This window comes from Danio rerio, chromosome 2, assembly GCF_049306965.1.
Source record: "Danio rerio strain Tuebingen ecotype United States chromosome 2, GRCz12tu, whole genome shotgun sequence".
Taxonomy (NCBI): Eukaryota; Metazoa; Chordata; class Actinopteri; order Cypriniformes; family Danionidae; genus Danio; species Danio rerio.
This window is the reverse complement of record NC_133177.1, coordinates 45,249,293-45,270,037: the sequence shown is the minus strand read 5'-3', so window position 1 is coordinate 45,270,037 and position 20,745 is coordinate 45,249,293. Positions and strand designations below refer to the sequence as shown.

The 20,745-nt window shown below is 38.2% G+C and overlaps 2 protein-coding genes across 11 annotated transcripts; both read right to left on the bottom strand.

The window, feature by feature from the left end:
* Positions 1-1,011: 1,011 nt before the first annotated feature.
* ftr03 (finTRIM family, member 3) lies at positions 1,012-8,948 on the bottom strand. Its single transcript, XM_002660884.7, has 6 exons — positions 7,912-8,948; positions 7,571-7,657; positions 5,700-5,933; positions 5,460-5,613; positions 5,264-5,323; positions 1,012-3,983 (listed from the first exon to the last, which is right to left on the bottom strand). Exons 1-6 carry the CDS (start codon positions 8,482-8,484, stop codon positions 3,463-3,465), a joined length of 1,629 nt encoding a protein of 542 aa, XP_002660930.4. The 5' UTR covers positions 8,485-8,948; the 3' UTR covers positions 1,012-3,462.
* A 1,445-nt stretch (positions 8,949-10,393) lies between these two features.
* On the bottom strand, positions 10,394-19,993 carry ftr02 (finTRIM family, member 2). 10 transcript variants are annotated; one of them, XR_012393643.1, is made up of 8 exons: positions 19,296-19,993; positions 16,825-16,911; positions 16,391-16,624; positions 16,143-16,293; positions 15,981-16,040; positions 15,404-15,682; positions 14,431-14,730; positions 13,276-13,850 (listed from the first exon to the last, which is right to left on the bottom strand). XR_012393643.1 is itself a non-coding variant. In XM_073929018.1 (7 exons), the coding sequence occupies exons 1-7, from the start codon at positions 19,884-19,886 to the stop codon at positions 14,537-14,539; spliced, it is 1,596 nt and encodes a 531-aa protein (XP_073785119.1). In that variant the 5' UTR covers positions 19,887-19,993; the 3' UTR covers positions 13,276-14,536. The 10 variants fall into 10 exon arrangements, 4 of the variants coding, with proteins under 4 accessions (XP_073785129.1, XP_073785119.1, XP_003197969.1 ...); XR_012393647.1 differs by having other exon boundaries at positions 16,201-16,293; XR_012393644.1 differs by lacking the exon at positions 15,404-15,682.
* Positions 19,994-20,745: the final 752 nt, after the last annotated feature.

Here is a 20,745-nt window from a genome sequence, read left to right as displayed (position 1 = left end):
TTTTGTTAAATAACTTGCTTATAAAGGCTAGATTGTTTGCATAGGTTTATTTTAAACCCTTTCATACATCCCCATTTACTGTATTCAGCTCCATAAACGATTTAAATTTAATTTGTTTAGTGAACAACCCAAATATTAACTCATAAGTCTTACAGTCCTGTAATATGGTAGTCATCATCACTGATCATGCCACCCCCATCAAGGTTTCTTAACAAATTAAGTTAAATAATTATTTTTAAAAAATAATAGATTAAAAATAATTATTATATGTATTAAATAATTTGATCCTGTTAAGCCATTTATGCAGAAACGTAAAAGTGACATTTATATTTCTGGCTCTTTTTGTAAAATTTCTATTAAAAGCGTAGCTCACTTGTTTTTGGAAATGTCCTTTTGTTCAGTCATTTTGGATCGATGTGAATGCTTTCATTATTCAAAATAATATATTAAAATTTTTCCCTGATTTCGCTCATTATACTTTAATTATAGGCTACTTAAATGTCATTATTAATTCCCTTTTATTGAAAAAGAACTCTAGTTTTTAGAGACTATATTCAGTTTTTTGTACTGTAACTCTTTTGTTGTTATTGGAATAAATAAATAATTGATCACACAGCATGTGAATAGTCATCCTGACTGTAGTAAACTGTGAGCCTTGTACTGTCCGACCTGACGGCTCCCGAGCTAATAAATGCATTAAAATTGGTAAAGGAGGAAGCATGTGTCGCGTTTTCCCACATGGTTTTGACTCGGATATGTGAATAGCCCCAAAAGGCTCTAACCTTGCCCAAACTTTAAGAATGCAACAAAAGCAAACATTGCCTTCAAAAACAACACAACTTGCAAACAAGTATGAGCTTTTTCAATTATTAAACAATGGACAACACACAAAATACAGCACAAATCAGTGCACCATTGCTTATCATTGTTGCCTATAGCCATTTGTTGTATTTCTATACAGGCCATCTCAAATTTGCCTTTTTGCCAAGAAGTGGATCCAGAATAAGAAATGCTTTGATGCAGTTTTATTGAATCAATAATTTTTGCTTTTTTAAACTGTGGCTGAAAAATGAACAAACACAGTAAAATATATTGGCATAAAAAACATAGCCACTCTTCACCTCCTCCACACATGCTGGCAAAGAACAACACTGACCTGTTACCCTTTTTAAGGCCTGCAGATAGATTGCTAATTGAAGATCTGTGTGAAAGAGCAAACAGGGGCTTCAGAGATTTCATACTGACCTTGGTAGTTGAATTTGAAAACTGTAAACTGTTTGGACAGAACTGTGTGTATGGATAGTGTGTCCACTCTCATATTGGAGTGAAATAAACACAACAAGTCTCTTCTTTTAAAATTTCCGTATGTTAAAATAGGACCCAGGCCGAGGAGAAGCAGCCCATTTTCATTTAAAGCCACAGGCTACAAAAACAGCTACAATGTAGTCCAGTGATGTCCAAACTTGGTCCTGGAGGGCCGGTGTCCTGCATAGTTTAACTCCAACTTGCCTTAACACACCTGCCTGGAAGTTTAGTATGCCTAGAAAGAGCTTAATTAGCTGGTTCAGGTGTGTTTAATTGGGGTTGGAACTAATATATGTAGGATAAGGGCCCTCCAGGTCTGAGTTTGGGCACCCCTTCGGTAGTCAGACACCAAAATGGGCCTATTCTGGAGGCTATAATAAATAATCTGATAGGTATTTTGAGCTGGAACTTTACAGACACATACTGGAGACACCAAAGGCTTATCTTACATCTTGTAAAAGGAGTAAAATTGGTGCCCTTTAAATTGAACAGTCCCTTGAGATAAACCATAAATCAAAACAGAGTACAACACATCAAGACAAACAGACAACAAAGCAAACAAGCAGCACACTTCACCTGAACCACCTCTCATAGTCTATAGCTAAAAGTTTTTTCCAATTGTTTACACACATTTTCTGTAAGCAGATCTCATATTGTCAGAACTCTACACACAAATCACAAAACACTTACACATTGGGCAAAACTCTTCAATTCTTCTGCAAAATGAAACTCTACGTTCAAAACGGTGTGATTTCTTCTCAAAATGGTATTTTGTTGTCAAATGACACACACAAGTCATCACATCAATTGACAATTGTAAGAACAGTTAAACACTGATGTGCTTAATGTAAAACACAATGACCATTCATCATAATGACTTACTGTCAGCCTTTTTTGTTCAGTGTTACACTTATACAGACAGACAGTACATAGGCCTACAGATGTGCACTGTGAAATATTCCAGAATATTGTTTTATACAAAACACACAATAACAAATACATTTTACTGTATTTTCCCCACAAAAAAACTGTGTACACAGGGTTCGTCCCAACCAACACAAAGTTGCAGATAACGTGGTCTACATGTACCATCAACAGAAGTATTTACAGAACACAGTTAAAGAAAATTAAAAAAAAACAACAACTGCTATACTGCATCCTCTTTTCTGTTTTGGTTTGGCCAAGCAGTGGGGGAAATGTCACCTCGCATGGTGAATCCAGCCATGAAAAGCATCAACTGCTATAGCTTGGAGAAGGGGTATACGTGTGTGTGGATTTCGGTCATACACTTTACATCTCCAGGCAGAAAAACAATTCCTCAATAGGTTTGAGGAATGGAGAATATGAAGGGAGATAAACCACTGAAAATTGTGGGTGGGCAGTGAACCAGTTATGATCCAGATGAGCTCTGATTTCTAAATTGAAATTCTGTGAGACAAGTGTTTACTCATGTGATGAGTTAGTATGCAAAGTAAGGCAACTGACTTTACAATTGTGAATGACAGTGTGTTCCTTGTGAAAACAAAAGATTTTCTGCATAAAAATTGTGTAAAATGCAGAGAATTGAGTGTAGTGTTCTGAAAAAAGTGTGTTGTAAACCTGCAATTTGAGTGTAAACCAAGAATTGTGCTTGTAGTTTAGCAGAATTGGTGCATCAGTTACATGTTGTATAAATTGTGTCTGTAGTACAAGAAATTGTGTGTAAACAACTAAGAAAAACTGTAAGCAAACAAAAAAATATACTCAAAAAGTACAAACAATTTCATATACAAATAATTAATAACATTTAAATTGAAACCAAAAATGATAACATTTTCAAGAAAATAAACTAGTCTTGAAAATACTACATGTCTTAATTAATCTAAAGGAAGAAGGGAAATTATCCCAGTCAAAAAGAACCTTATTTTTATATAATAAATAGATGGTTTGTATTTGTTTATCACAGCTAAAAAAACAAAGTTTGGACTGCTTGAATGACATCTGTGTTAACTGCTTTGCAAAAGGATGGAGAAATGAGCCAATTCAATGAGAAAGGGTTTACACATTTGCAAGAAGTGTCTTCTGCTCTGCTTAGTTTCTTTAACCAGGTCAAAGCATTCGAAAAAAACTGTAATCAACCTGCTCTAACGGAAAAGCACAGAATTTGTAAAAAGTCTGTCATGCTTGATCACACAATTTTACTTGTGACTCGTTGGAAACGCCAAACCCAGGGTAGAGCGGCTGAGTGAATGTGGTGTGGACTCTGTGAATGAGGCTCATTGTGTCAGAGACGCTGTAGAAGGACAGAGTTCCTGCACTGTGATCCACATACACTCCTATTCTAGATGAACTGGACACTACTGGCAGTTTAGACTCTTCATTATTGTGCCTGAATGAACATTTGGTGTCAGAGCAGTACAAACTCCAGGACTGATCATTACATCCAAACTTGCACTCACTTCCCTGTCCTTTCCTTCTGATGCTCTTATAAGATACTGATACGTACATTCCTTTGCCACTCCGTTCCACCTCCCAGTAACAGCGTCCACGCACACTCTCTTTACACAGCAGCTGAGCAAAACCATCAAATCTGTCTGGATGATTAGAAGTTTTCTTCATTCTAGTCACCACTCTGTTCCCCTCAGACAGCCTCAGGGATTTATAGGCTGTGTTTGAGTCCAGTGTCAGCTGCTGGTAATCTGGAAACCATTAAAACAGCAGATTAGCCATTTTTTAATCAGTGAAATGTGATGGCTTCAATGTAATCGAACATCTCACTTGACACAAAGATTTTTTTTTGTCTTTTGATTGATCATAACATCAAAAATATTACTTGGTTAGAAAGTCATTTAATTATTTTTTTTTGTTTTGTTTTGAAGATTATATTGTATTTTCTGCCAAATATTGTTTATATACGCTTAATTCTGAGCAAGTATGTTTCACACATTTATTAAGGATCTTTTTATATCAGTTCTGATATAACAACAGTTTAACATTAATAAAAAAATCTGCACACTGACTGGAGTGATGTGGTGGCGCAGTAGGTAGTGCTATCGCCTCACAGCAAGAAGGTTGCTGGTTCAAGCCTCTGCTTGGTCAGTTGGCATTTCTGTGTGGAGTTTGCATGTTCTCCCCGCGGTTTCCTCCGGGTGCTCCGGTTTTTGAGGCGACAGCACTACCAACTGTGCCACCACGTCGCCCATTTTATATAACAAATGTTCATAACTGAATAGATTTAATAACTCAATTAATCACATTCTTTCTATTTCATAAGCTTTGCAATAACCTGATTCGTGATAATATGGTTGTGAATTTTATTTTGTATGTTTGCGTGAGTGTTTTTTGAGTGTTTATAAAAGCATTGAGTTTAGGCATTGGGGCTATATGCCAGTATAGGTGTGTTTGCATGCAGCGAGTTTGTGTATGTGCGCATGTTGTTGTGGGTGTTTTTCCAAGGATCGAGTTTATATGAATGTGCGAGTGTGTATAAGTGTGTGTATAGGCGTGTTTGCATGCTGCGAGTTTATATGTATGTTCGTGTTAATATGGGTGTTTATGCGAGAATCGAGTTTAAATGTATATGCAAGTGCGTAGGTGTGTTTGCATGCAGCAAGTTTATAAGTGTTTAATGTGGGTGTTCATGCATTGATGAAGTTTACATGTATGTGCGTGTGTATGTGGGTGTATGCATGCGTCAAGATTATATTTATATATGCAAGTTTTATATATCCAATCCAATAGTATAGGTGTATATGCGGGTAATTAATAGGTGTATATATGCACGTGTTTTAAGAGTGTGTTGATAAGTGAAGTTTGATTATATTTTACTAATTTTACTAATCTATATATATTAATCTATATTTATAATCAATTTATACATTTCAGGCAGATTTATAATCTACCTAAAATGTACCTACCTCTGTCCATGTGTATGCTTGTTTAGAAAAAAACAAAAAATTAATAACTTGAAAAAACTCACACTGTAGAAACTTTTTCCTTCTCTCGTATTCAGGGGTGGGAAGCACACTGATGTTTCTCACTAAGGAAACCAACAAACATCTTCATGTAAAAATGTAAAAGATTTTATCCACCTGCCATTTTGAACATTAGTTGTGGAAGTATATTGTTCAAAATATTGATTCTTTCGGGGCTAATTTAAATCTTCAATGCTTTACCTATGCGCGATATGTTTTCTTTCTCGTCCTTCAAAGAGTTCTGCAGTTCTTCTTTCACCCGAGAAACAAACATTTTAAATTTATTAAAAGAGAGACGAGAACTGATGCTGGATGAGTCTGTAGATGCAGGAGGAACAGAGAGCGACTGGAAACTCTACACAGACACAAAAGACACAACAACAGGAATATCAGACAATCACAATTTTAAACACAATGTGCTGGTTGTCAGATCTTTGTTACCTGGAGGAAATGGATGTCATTGTCTGTGCATGAAAGCTGCTCCAGCTCAGTGTTTCTCCTCCTCAGATCATTAATCTCCTGCTCCAGTTGCTCCAGTCGTCCTTCAGCTCCACTTACTGAAGCCTTTCCCTGATCTCTGATCAGCTGTGTCACCTTAGAGCGGCTTCTCTCGATGGAGCGTATGAGCTCAGTAAAGATCCTCTCAGTGTCCTCCACTGCTGCCTGTACAGAGCGCTGTTAGGACACAGAGAGAGAGAAGCAGCAGAATCAGTCATTCACTCAGCTCTTACTGCTGCCTCACAGAGGTAAATGATTCTTATGACTTTGTGGTCTATATTTATATGTTAGGTTAGCGTTCTCAGACTTTGAAACATATATCTAAGCGTCTGAAAAGCTTGGGCTACATCATATACAGAACAAGGAATTTGTTTCACCTTGGGGATTTACTTTTCTACTATTGTGTTGAATAGTTTTCTTAGCCTAACCATCGTGGAGATGGTCAAGTCATACTTTATCTGTATAGCACTTTAAAACAACATGAATGTTGCCCAAAATGCTTCACAGACAGGTGAAATGATTGGGGAATTGATTGACAGGCGCCATGTCTCCATAATAACATGTATACACATGTCCACAGAACTGATTTTTTACAAATAAACTGGGATAAAAACATCTGTTCCAACTCTAAAACATAAAAAAAACATTTAATTTTTTTTTATAACAGAGCATGTTTGTAATTAAGAGAGTAAAATCGCTGTGTAATTCTTAACCGCTACAATCACCACAGCCGCATGCGCATGATGTCAGTAAACGTGCATATATATATATATATATATATATATATATATATATATGTGTGTGTGTGTGTGTGTGTGTGTGTGTGTGTGTGTGTGTGTGTGTGTGTGTGTGTGTGTGTGTGTGTGTGTGTGTGTGTATGTTCTGCAAACGGCATTTGTGTGTGACTCATCATTTCTGAAAGGCTTGAATAAACTCCACCACAAGTACATCAAAAAAACTTACTTGGTATTTTTGACTAATGAGCTGTATTTTAGCTTCATCCATCACTGACGGCTGTTTATCTGACGTAACGCAGGAGAAGCAAACTCATTTTCATTTAAAGCCACAGACTACAAAAACAGCTACACTGCGTCTCAAAAGCTCAAAATGACAAAGCTTGGGCTACATCATACATTGAACAAGAAATTTCATCTTAAGAATTTAATTTTCGACTATCGTGCAGAATAGTTTTCTTTGCTTAACCATCATGGAGATGGTCAAGTCATACTTTATCTGTATAGCACATTAAAACAATATGAATTTTGGCCAAAGTGCTTGACAGACAGGTCACATACACAAGTGATTGGGGAAAATAGCTGCATTTTATCTTTTATTATATAATAAACAAAAATAATACAAATATTTAAAAAGATGTCACAAAACATAATCCCTAAAGAATTAAGAGTAATGACAGTAATTAGGCCTAAAAGTGTGAATAACTTTGTAAAAGTGCCCAAAAGAAAGAAAGGATTTAAACTTTAATTTAATCACTTTAGTTTAAAAAAGCTGGCCCTGACAACAGAGTTTATTTGTTTGTCAAATTTTAATTCAGAATCAAAAATAAGCCCCAGAGTTTGGACATACAAGTTTTTTTTTTTTTGACCTTTAACAACCCAAGAGAACACTGTATTTTTCAAACTGCAAATTGGAGCCAAGCAAAATCAGCTCTGATTTAGGTTCATTTAACTGGAGGAACTATTCATCCATCTATGGTTTAATTTCAGATATACAAATTATTGTCATAAGCTCCATAGACTGACTGGAGGAAGCAGCTCTTCCAGCAGCCAGCAGTTGATCTTCTGCTTAAAACTCACCTTGTGAGACTCTACAGCCGCTCTCAGCTCCTCACATTGTTTTTGTTTCTCCTGTATTCTCTGCTGGAGTTTCTCGTTAAAATGTTTCTGTAAAACAAAGAAATTAGAGTAAACCACTGTGATATATAAACCTGAATTACACAAAAGGTTTATGAACATAACAGTGAAAATTCAAATAGGTTCTCTTTTAATAACTTTAAAAAATAATAACTTTTTACCTCCTCTGTAAATAGAGAAGCTATGAGGTAACTGCCAGAATGTCAATAAAATGCAATGACATCGTTGAAAAAGCTCATCATTAAGACAGAACTGCAAGTACTTCGTAATAAGTTATTTTATACCTGTTTCTCTGCTCTCTCTTCAGCTGGTAACACAGTTTCATGGGTTTTGTGTTCATTCATCAAGCACAGCATGCAAATACAGCGCTGGTCAGTTCTGCAGTACATTTCTAGCAGTCTGTCATGTTGAGGGCAGATCATCTCCTGCAGCCGTCCATTGGCATCAGTCACTTTGTGACGCTTTCTAGAGTGAAATTCCTCGTGTTGTTCAAAGTGAGTCTGACAGTAAGATTCCAGACACACCAGACAAGACTTAACAGCTTTCCCGATACAGACATCACACTCCACATCTCCAGCTTGTAGTTTTCTCTTCCTGATATTTTCCACCACTTCAGTCAGCATGGTGTTTTTCCCTAAAGCAGGTCTTGGAGTGAAGGTCTGTCTGCACTGAGGGCAGCTGTAGACTCCTCTCCACTCATCCTGATCCCAATAGTCTGAAATACAGCTCATACAGTAACTGTGTCCACAGGGAATGGCCACTGGATCCTTCAGTAGATCCAGACATATTGAACAGTTGAACTGATCCTGAGCGAAAGAAACACTGGATTCAGCTGCCATTTTACTCGAGTCAGACATGTTAAAACAGAAAGTAAAGTCGTAAGCCGAGCAGACGGAAAAGGAAGTTTCATAATTACTGAACTGAAGGAGGACTAACAGAGATGAAACTGTAGCCAGAGAAACGCTTCAAATAGTGCTGCATATAAAATTTTTATTCATATAATGCATGTTTATCATTTATCGTTGAACAAAAAAAAAGTTTATTATGAATTTTACATTTGACTACGAGCTTTTGTTTTTCATTGAGAGACCGAGAGATAGAAGTTGAATTAATTTTCAGATTTCACAATTTCAGTGTGAAGGTGATCCCAATAATATTTATCTAACTATTGTGTTACATCTCTTTTAGCTAACATAACCCACAAACATTTAAAGACTAATGAAATATAAACTTACTAAATAGAATATAGTAAGCGCAAGAAAAGGGCGCTGTTGGAAAAAAACAGAAACACATTGGAGAGAATGGGGCAATGTGAGACATCGGTTAATGTAATACCACTCAAATCAAATTGAGATCAAATCAGGCCATTATTTGTCACATACACTTTCGTATAGTGAAATTGAACCCCTCCGCTCATACACAAGCATCACAATTTTCAGGGGAAGACAGGTCACAGGAGGTAGCTCTTAAAAAAAGGAAATAAGATACATTTCAGAAGAGGGAGGCAAAAAAAACTCCCTTACACCTTGCCCTTGAATTAGGGCAATGTGAGACCATGGGAGGGAAAAAAAGCCCAGCAACAGCACATAAACACAAAGACAAGACACAACATTGCCACAGGGGATGGGAACAGGGGGTGTGGATATAGTCTGATGAGGGCGGGCAGATGTAAGATTCCAAAATATCAGACCCTGAGAACTGTTATGGAATTTCATGAGACAAGATGGAATGCTTCAATGCACTTTCTAATCTGAGAAGTGATGAAGAAAACAGCTGTTCAACTGTTCTATTCAAATCACTGTTGACAATGCAAACACAGGCTGGAAAAACAGAGCTACACCACAGCAGGGGGTAATGCGAGAAAGTCACCCTTCTCCTTCCACCTCAAGCCCCCCTTTCTTGACCATTTTGTTACCTTCTGATTAGAGCAAATCATTTACATTTTCACTTAAAATGTCCAAGGTTTTAATATGATGTATCTTGCAGCACTATATTCATGTTTGGTATCATTTTAAATGTCTCTGTGTGATTGGTAAAGTGGTCTTAATTTTACAGTATTAATTAGATTTTTGACTTTGATAAGATCTTTGCCAGATGCTCTCCCTAAGTACAGTTGCCTCGAACCGGGCCAAAGCATACTTGTGCCCCCTCCCATCTCCCCCGACGGCCCGCACTCACACCACAAATGGGCCTCGGCACGCTTACGTCATCGCTGCTGCGCTGTTCAGTGAGAAGCGCTCTCACTCAGCAGCACAGTGGAGATTTCTCTAGTTATATCGTTTATGTCGTTTGTTATGCAGTGACATGCGGTCAAATATTTCGCCAAACAGTCCTTAGGGATGCGGTGACACGCAGTCAGATATTTCGCCGAACAGATCTGCCACTTTTGGCGCTCAAAAACAATCATAAAGCTCTCGTGCTGCAGGAATGAGGAGGTCTCCTAAAGCCACGCAGCTGTCGTGCTGTGAGGAGTTCTCGTCTTTAATAAACTACAGCAGTTTGCGTTCACTGAACAGTAAGAATGATTAATAAATCTATATGAAACAGCCACGCTTTCAGTTTCGGGCTTTGGCGCGTTTTGCACTCACACACAAGCGTACCGTGCCAAAGCCCAAGTGAATCGCGCTCAGGCACACCTCTTCCAACTGGGCCAGGGCCGGCCAAGTGAACCATGCTTGAGCGCGATTCAGCGCACTCACACTTCTCAAACGATCCGGGAAACAGGCCTGGGCACGGTACGGATGGCATAGTGTGAGTAGGCCCTTTGTCCTCAAATTCACTAGGCAGGGGTCTTTGTGACACTTCTATTGTCTTGAATTTATGGCTGTTTGTTTTGACTTGAGTATATAAGGTAAAGATGTGGTATGGGTCGGGGGGATCTTGTAAAAAGACACCCCATTGCAGCATCTCTGAGACTTATGCTGCAATGTACTTCTCTGGTCAGGTATGCATCTATAATTCTTTGATTTATCTTTGAGTAATGGATGTTGTATTGTTACAGTCTCATCTCTGAATTGGCTTCCTGATGGTTTTATTATGTAATTGGCAGAATACAGTTTTACCTGACAAATAAAATGTTAAGTTTTGATTAAATCTGAAGTTTTGTGAATTCATTGTATCCAGTAGATTACGAGGAGGAGTCTTCGCTACCCTTATAGTACGGCATAAATTAGATTTTGCTTGATAGGGGCATTTGATTATACGTAGCCATTGGGAGCCGATAACATGTAGACCTTTTAATAGCCGAGGCCGTCTGGCAGGAGAAAGGAAAACACAGGGGAGCTGAAAGAGAAGAAAAGTTATTCAGCTTTATAGGTCAATATTTGCCAATTTCACAGATATTTATTGTCCGTCACTTGTCTCCAGATCTGGCCAAATGTTCTTGCAGAGCCGCTAGTTTCACCCCTGAGCATTTGCGACCCTACCCATATGCGTTTCAATCAAGTCAACCAGCCTGGTGGGGTTTTGAGCAGCACTGACCGCTTTCATCAATCGTCAATACCCCATGCGGGCCCTGCATAAGCCCATCAGCAGAAACCCTGTTATCAAAGTTCGGAATAGAAAAATATCTTCAATAACCTCCAGAGACAGAGCAGCCAATCACAGGACACTCCACTTCTCCCACCCGTCCATCACATATCCAGCTGCAAACATCCCCGCAGGACAAGTGGGCTCTCCCAAACCCAAGCTTCTTGTCGAGAAGATTGTGTCAATAGCATTCAGAGACCAGTTGATCAAATCCATAATTCCTTATTAGTTTGGATAGCAGGGCACGGAGAGGGCACTCTATAGACAAATTACCGTTTTGTAAACATTCAGGTTTTGAAGCTCTTACTGTTTCTTTTTACCGTTATGCATGAAAGTAATTTTGTTAACAGCATTATTGCTTATGCTCGCGGCGCCTCTTGCGTATCCCCCTCTTTAACGCTCCTCATTACGAGATGCTCAGCCAGTGACGTCGCGTTCTAAACATTTGATCTGCTTTCTTTTAAAGCTCTTACGGTTTATCTCAGTTGTGTCAGTTCTCAAGGTGTAGCTGTTTGTACTTGACCAAGGTGAATTCAATACTGACGGTATGAGTGGAGCCACGCCAATCTTCAGTCCACTTGGCGAAGCTTCACTCGGCAAATCTGTCCTGTAGTTCCTTGTGGTTTGCATATGTAAACTCAACATTGCGCGGAATATTACGTGTTTGTTGCTCGAAATGTGCCGCCAAGCAACATTCCAGTGAACACTGGCACGGACTGGCGCCCCATTAGCTCGTGCACTCCCTGGAGCGAGGCGTCCATGCACCCTAGGCAGGGGGCTATGAGGACCCTCAGGGAAACACTAGGGCCCGGTATAATGGGACCTGCTGCCAGGGTTATGGTGGGTGGGAGCAGCGTGGCCCACTTAGGCTTCTATTCTAAACTATCTTTACTATAAACTAAAATAGACAAAAGGGCCTTTGTGTGAACTGTTTAATGTTCCAAGTTGTTACAAATATACCTTCATTTCTTTTCAGAGTATTAAAACTCTTAATTAAATAAATAAATAAGGTTTTTAAAAAATGTTTTATGTAACTTTATCAGAAGTGCACAGCAAATTGCATGTGGTTTCTCCTGGGAAATCTAGCTGTCAATTGTAATTGTAGTTTAGACATGCGTTTAGCACAGGCTACTGTTTTAATAAAGGAAGCCTGTCAAGTTTTTAAGAAATGGCATTAACAATCTAACCAGTGAGGTGAATGCATTAAAACTAAACTATACATAACTCTTAGAAAGCAACGTTAAATCTACAGTTAAAGTTAACAAGAAAAGCAGGAAGAATACAAACCAGGGGAATATTAACTGTTTACCTTCAGGTGAGGCTGTTCTTACAGCGTTTCACACAAGTTCATAGTGGCGATAGTTTTACTCGTTTTGTGAACTTTGCTAATTATGAAAATAGGTGGGAGCTATGATACAAGTATAGGCCAAGATTAGCTAAAGATAGAGTAAATATTTATAAAGCTGACTAATAATAAAACTATGAAGAAAAAAATGTATGCCCTAAACCGAGTGGCCCTTAAAAACACCAACATATACACACTGTAGTATTGCAGTTCTCATAATTGACCACTAGATGGGGATCTTGGCTGTGGATAGGTATACAGTTTACTAGAGAGATTTTCTGGACTTCTCTATACTAAACAATACATTTAAAATCCACTGGATAAATACTTGAAAAATACCTTGTTAAATATTCAACCTCTATTTGGAAAATGACTCCCCTTCATATTTGATCTAGTTTGGGGGGGCTTACATTTTTTTCTTACTTTATGTGAAATTATGATACTAACAAAATACCTGTAAAACTTTTGTCATTTCACATTATTTGATTCACAAACACAATTTTTCACCACATAGTTAAAATGGTATTATTTGGCATATAAAAGAAACAAAGGGATATTTACAGAATTTCAAGACAAGAACAACTGATTCTGACATTTCGTTTTTTTTAATAACATTAAAAACTTCTGGTTTTCTGTGATTTAATTATGACAGTGACGCCTCCCTTTTAAAACTCTCCGGTCTGTCTTTTATCAGTGGAGAAGCAGATATTGTTGAAAATGTAGTGGTACATCTCACTTGTGTTTAAAGGACTTCACATAACAACACATATTATTCACAGAAATCCCGCAGTGAGTGATTTTTTTTATTTACATTAAGGAAACATCATGAATTATTAGTTCAGTAACTGTGATTATAGGTCTTTAAACATCTCCAGCTCTTACATACAGTCCATTATTACATGATTCTGAACAGAATTCTAATAATACCTGATTAATTCATTCATTCATTTAACTTTATTTATAAAGCACTTTACAACCAGCGAGCAGCAGACTAAAGTGCTGAACAGTAAAATGAAAATTATAACAGAATAAAAATAATAGAAAACCACACATAGCATATAGTATACATTTAAAACAATGACAACAGCACACATAAGCCATACATATACACTAACAAATATCAGATCAGGTTTTGAAATGTGATTTCAAGAGTTCGCCCTTAGCTGATGATTTATTATGGAGCGTGTTTGGTATGCTGTCCAGGGAGAGAGCCCTGAACTTGGAGATCCTCGAGCTCAAGGTTTTCAAGGTTAAAAATTGTTTGAAGAAAGATCAAGGTCCCATAAAAGGAAATAAAGAAAACTGGTCGGCGTCAATGGTGTAGTGGTTAGTGCGTTGACATATTCGCTCCTGCTCACGGAGACCTGAGTTCAATTTATGCCTTGACGTCCTATGCTGATTCTTCCCCTCTCTCTGCTCCCCACACTTTTCTGTCAATACTCTATTGAACTTATTCTAAAATGCGGAAGTGCGCCTGTTTTCGCGATTGTCTTAAAACTTTCGATTCAGTTGCCTATGGGACAAATAACTAGGAATAATAAACGGCAGAAAACGGTCAAACTACTTGCTCTACAAACAAATGTTTGCATGACTATACAGACCGAGTAGCATAATATAATAAGCAAATATCAGTTTGCAACATCAAACAGCGAAACAAGCAGTTTTTAATGTCTAAAAATGAATGGAAGTGAATAAGACCAGAAGTCTCGAGCCAAAAAGATTAAAATGGCTGCACCCGCTAGTCGGTGAAGAATAAGGTGAATACTGTTTTGTCCATAAAAGGTGAAAAAGCCCAAATTAATAATTAAAAAGAAAATAAGGAAAACTGCTAATTTACAAAAAATTGTATAGTTTATAACCGAAAATCATTCATTGATTTTCTTTTCAGCTTAGTCCCTTTATTAATCTGGGCCGCCACAGCGGAATGAACCGCCAATTTATCCAGCATGTTTTACGCAGCAGATGCCCTTCCAGCTGCAACCCATCTCTGGGAAACATCCATACACACTCATTTACACACATACACTATGCACAATTTAGCTTACCCAATTCACCTGTACCACGTCTTTGGACTTGTGGGAGAAACTGGAGCACTTGGAGGAAACAGGGAGGAACAAGGGAAGAAAAATGCAAACTCCACACAGAAACGCCAACGGATCCAGCCGCGGATCGAACCAGCGACCTTCTTGTGTTGAGGCGAACTTGCTACCCACTGCACCACTGTGCAGCCCTATAACAGAAATGTAATTATCAAATGTAAAAATAACAATGTAGAGCAGAAGTGCCCAACATTCCAACGTTGATTTACATATTATGATATATTTTGCAGCATTAATTTTAAGTGTCAAGTTTCTTTCACGTAACAAACAAATCTACTTTGATTTCATGGTAGATATCAGTGCTTATATCCAAACTATAAACTGTTATCCAGGCATTTCTGTAATAATAGTTTTATTTGTGACTTAATACAGTCTACTGTACACTGAAGACCTGTTTCATAACTATTTACAGGAAGTCAAATGCAGATCTGAATGGTTGTTGTGATCATAATTGTCAAAGATTTACTAGACATGCTGTAATCTATAAAGAAAACTGTAAGTTTAAGAGATTGCAACATTTTAACTTTAAGGAAAAGCACAGAATTTGAAGAAGAAAAAAAAAAGCTTAATCGCACAATTTTAATTGTGAATCATGGCAAACCCCAAACCCAGGGTAGAGCGGCTGAGTGAATGTGGTGTAGACTCTGTGAATGAGCCTCATTCTGCCAGAGACGCTGTAGAAGGACAGAGTGCCTGTACTGTGATCCACATACACTCCTATTCTAGATGAGCTGGACACTCCTGGGAGTTTAGTGTGTATATTATTGTGCCAGAATGAGCAACTGAAGTCAGAGAAGTACAAACCCCAGGACTGATCATTATGTCCAAATCTACAGTCATATCCAGGTCCCTTCCTGCTGATGCTCTTATAAGCCACTGATGCACACATTCCTCTGCCGCTCCACTCAACCTCCCAGTAACAGCATCCAGACACACTCTCGTTACACAACACCTGAGTTAAATCTTCAAAAATGTCAGGAAAACTAAAAAGAGCATTCTTCGCCCTAGTCACCACTCTGTTCCCCTCAGACAGCTTGAGAGATTCATGAGCTGTGTTTGAAGCCAGGGTGAACCGTTTATAATCTGGAAACCATTAAACCAGCAGATTAGACTTGATTTTTCTGTTTTCATCAATAAAATGTAATTTCTGCAGTGAATAAATGCAATCAAGTATCACACAATGCACAAATTTAATAAAAACTCCTGTCTTTTGATGTATCATAACTTCAGCTGTGTTAATGTGTTAAGAGTTCAGCAATTTATGGATATATATTAATGGGTAAATGTAACAAAATCTGATTAATTAGTAAACACAGTGAGTACCATTTTCTATTTATGTGTGTGTGCGTGGCCTGTCCATAAAATATATAAACAAACTTACATTGTAGGAAGTCATTCCGGCTCTTATTTTGAGGGCTTGGCATCACATTGATGTGTCTCACTAAAGAAACCACAGTCATCAGAAAATATTTAATTTCCATCCACATGTATTTTAATGCAGCTTGTTGTGGGGTTATATTGTGTTCTATGCAAAAGCTGTTACCTATGTGAAATATGTTTTTTTGCTCTTGTTTAACAGTCTGCTGCAGTTTCTCTTTCACCTGAGAGACAAACGTTACCAAATCATCAAATGAGAGACGAGATCTGATGCTGGTGTCTGTAGATTCAGGGGGAACAGAGAAAGACTGGAAATTCTACACAGACACAAAAAAACACAACAACAGGACTATCAGAAAAGTGGACATCTAACTCTTATTAAACAATATGTGCTGATTGTCAGATTTCTGTTACCTGGAGGAAATGGATGTGATTATCTGTGTTTGAAATCTGCTCCAGCTCAGTGTTTCTCCTCTTCAGATCATCAATCTCCTGCTCTAGCTTCTTCAGTCGTCTTTCAGCTCCACTCACTGCAGCTTTTTCCTGATCTCTGATCACTTGTGTCACCTCTGAGCGTGTTCTCTCAATGGAGCAGATGAGCTCAGTAAAGATCCTCTCAGTGTCCTCCACTGTTGCCTGTACAGAGCGCTGTTAGGACACACAGAGAGAGAAGCAGCAGAATCAGTCATTCACTCAGCTCTTACTGCTGCCTGTTCCCCACAGGGGCTTCAGTGGGACTCAAAGTGCTCCAGCACTGGGCTCCTCACTCACTGACTGCAGGACAGTCCTAACTGAGTCTCAAACAGCTCTTCCAGCAGCCAGCAGCTGATCTTCTGCTTAAAACTCACCTTGTGAGACTCTAGAGCCGCTCTTAGCTCCTCACGCTCCTTCTGGTTCTCCATGATTCTCTTCTTAAGTGTCTCTTCAAAATATTTCTGTAGAATAAAGAAATTACATTAAGTAAAATACAGCAATATGTGAATTTGAATTACAGTATTATATGCGTTACAGCAAAAATACATTGAGTAAAATACAACAAGTGTCTGATTGTCTGTTTATATATATGACCCTGGACCACATAAGCAGTCTTATGCACACGGTGTATTTCGATAAAGATATCTATGGTGACAGTCTCTGCTCGAGGCCATCATCATCGGGCTACATGAAACCACCACATCCAGAAAAACATAGCATAGGCAGATGCATTTGTGAACCATGTTTCCATCTTGGAGAAAATGCTCTAATAGCTCTTTTGTGGCAAACTCCTGGAAGAGTTTCTGGAAGAAATCCAGCGAATTCCCAGGGACAGGAGAAGAAGCCCAACTTGTTTTCCACTGAATGCACCATTACTGGAAACCTGCTTGCAATTGAACTTGAGTGAGTTAAAGTTTCTCTAGCTAAGGGGTGTCAAACTCAGTTCCTGGAGGGCTGAGCTAGGCATGGGACGATAACCGTTTTCAAGGTATACCGTGGTTTGCAAAAGTCAAGGTTTTAAAACCGCCATAATTTTCTTTAATATCAGTTCCTAAGGTATGTGTAAGATTTTTTTATTTACGCTTTTTTATTTCATTTTTTATCACAACAGTATCTCCAGCAGAAAAGATCTCCAAGGATGCCGTTTTAATTTGCTAAGAAATCAGTGTTTTTGAAACTAAAGAAGAAAGCAGAAGTCAATGATTCATTTAAATTATTTAGCCTGACATGTTTACTGCTCTAAAACACTTTAAATGTTTCTTAAAATAAAACAACTTGTGTTAAAAATGTGATAAAGTTTTTTTTTTTACCCAGACATTTAAAAATGACATATTATAGAGCGGTAATTACAATACTAGGAAACCGTAATATTTATATCCAATGTTCATATCCAGGGTAAGACTCGTCAGAATCTTATACCGGCCCATGCAAAGCCTCAGCTCTACATCGTTTAGTTCCAACCTTAATTAATCCCACCTGATTAAACTAATTAAGTCCTTCGGTCTTGTTTAAAACCTACAGGTTATGCCGCAGTCACACTAGAGTTTAAGTTTGTGAAATTCTGTCGTACGATGCTGTGTAAAGGAATGGGATTAAACAAGATGATCGTTTAAAAAAGCAAGCAATTGGTCCATATTTAATATTTCTGTCCAGAAAAGTTTTGATCCTCGATTAATCTCACGCAGTCAAGTGATCAGAGTCAGAGTTCAGATCAGGTCAGAGTTCACCAAGCTTGAACTTTGCAATGCAGTGAACAGCAAAACTTGACGCGTGACCTTGCGTTTCCGGTCTTATGCATTCACGTGCGTATGAATGGAAGTCTATGGGGAGAAAAGTCCAGGGTGACTGCAGCTTAAGTGTGCTGAAGCAGGGTTGGAATTAAACTGTGCAGGGCTACAGTCCTCCAGAAATGGAGTTTGACACCGCTGCTCCAGCTCTTCGAGGACATGATGGCCCTAAACCAGGGGTGCCCAAACTCAGTCATGAAGGGCGGTGTCCTGCATATTTTAGTTCTAACCCCAATTAAGCACAGCTGAACCAGCTAATTAAGGTCTTTCTAGGTATCCTAAAACCTCCAGCCAAGTGTGTTGAAGGAAGTTGGAGCTATACTATGCAGGACACCAGCCCACCAGGACACAGTTTGGACATCCCTGCCCTAAAGCATAGGACTCAAACTTGATTCCTGGAGGGCCGCAGCTCTGCACAGTTTTGCTTCAACCTAATCAAACACAGCTGATCCAAATAATCAAGGTGTTCAAGACTAGAGACTATTAAGCAGGTGTGAGTCGGAGGTGGTTGGAGCCAAACTATGTAGAGCTGCAGCCCTCCAGAAATTGAGTTTGAGACCACTGCTCTAAAGTGAAAGTCTGATGTGCCATCTTGCAAGTGCACCTTGTACACTCCTAATTGAAGTGGCTGCACATGCAAACTGCACTCGCCAGTTTCATTGGTCCATTTTCAGACAAATCTGAGTGCTGGTCTTCTCATGAATCTCCTAACTGAATTATCTGACATAACTCGGGTTTATATTATCAAATACTAACAAAAAATACATCAACTGAGCTTATTTACATAGCTTTCATATGAAATAAATTGGACACTGAATGACTCGCTGACTGAATAGTTTGTAGTCCAAGGTCACATATATTGAATGCCTAATTCCAAAATCAATTTCCTTTTTTACAACTATTTATCCATTTATGCAAAGGCACAACAGAGCTGTCGTGTGTTGATTCTCATCTACCTTACAGTCCAGAAAAACTAAACGTAAACATTGCTGTGGCACTGTTTAAAAAAGCATTAAAGCAGCACAAGTAAGCTAAAACGGTGTGCTTTTACTTCATACCTGTTTGTCAGTCCTCTCTGCTGCAGCTGATACAGTGTCGTGGGTTTTGTGTTCATCCATTGTACACAGATAACAAATACAGCGCTTATCAGTACGACAAAAAATACCTAGTAGTTTCTCATGTTGAGGACAGATCATCTCCTGCAGTCGTCCAGTGGCGTCCATCAGATTGTGTCTTTTAATTTTAAAGAAAGTCTCATGTTGTTCAAGATGATTTTGGCAGTAAGAGTTCAGACACATCAGACAGGACTTGGTGGCTTTGTTTTTGTCTCCAGTACAAACATCACACTCCACATCTGCAGATTCAGAGTAACACTGAGCAGGACGAGCAGCTTGTAGTTTTCTCTTCCTGAGTTTCTCCACCACTTCAACCAGCATGGTATTTTTCCCTAATGCAGGTCTTGGAGTGAAGGTCTGTCTGCACTGAGGGCAGCTGTAGACTCCCTTCTGCTCATCCTGATCCCAATAACCTGAAATACAGCACATACAGTAACTGTGTCCACAGGGAATGGCCACTGGATCCTTCAGTAGATCCAGACAGATTGAACAGTTGAACTGATCTTGAGCCAAAGAAACACTGGATTCAGCCATTTTGTGCGTTCTCACAGGTAACGTTAGCCTCAACAACGACTGAAAGGCAAATAATGCGGCCTAAGTTTCACTTTCCTAAACTGCAGAGCTTCCTGGTTCGGCAAAACGGGTGTGTCTGGATTAACATATGTAAATTTTAATTAACTGACTCATAATATAAAGTGACTAGACACAAAAACGGTTTAAGAGATCTTATGTTTGTGCAGTATTTTTAATAAACGTTCAGTTAGTACTGAAAGCGCTTTTAAACCAAATCACGTGACTTTAAAGTAGTTCCATTCTTCTATCACTACATAAAACTGTTTATCCCTGGTAAATGTTTATCTCCGAAGAAGGTATACAGCTCCAACAACAAAATAAGACGAAAAGTTTTGTAACTTGGATCGAACTGCTTATCAAATCAATAGTGTTCAGTGAGTTTGATAACTAATACAATTCGCTGAGTACAGAACAACACGAGGAAAAACAACCTGCTGCAACGCAGGCTCTCTCTCCTAATGATTGATATGTCATTGAACGTTTTGCCGTTAATAAATAAATAAAACCTAATTATAATAGTTTCATTTAGTAGTTACATATTTTTAATTTTTATATTAGACAACAAAATTTTAAATTAATGAGCATATGTAAATTTTAAACAAAATTTCACAATTTTTGTTACATTTAAACAATTTTATTGTAAACTATTTCGTTACTTTATTTATTCCTTTTAAATACACCCATAGACAGCTTTTCCGTTAATATTTTCAGGGTCTTCTTTTGCTTTAAAGCCTTACATGTCAGAATTATCAACGCCAATGTTGAACGCCAATAAACTTTAAACTGCTTTACTCTAGCCGAAATAAAACAAATAATACTT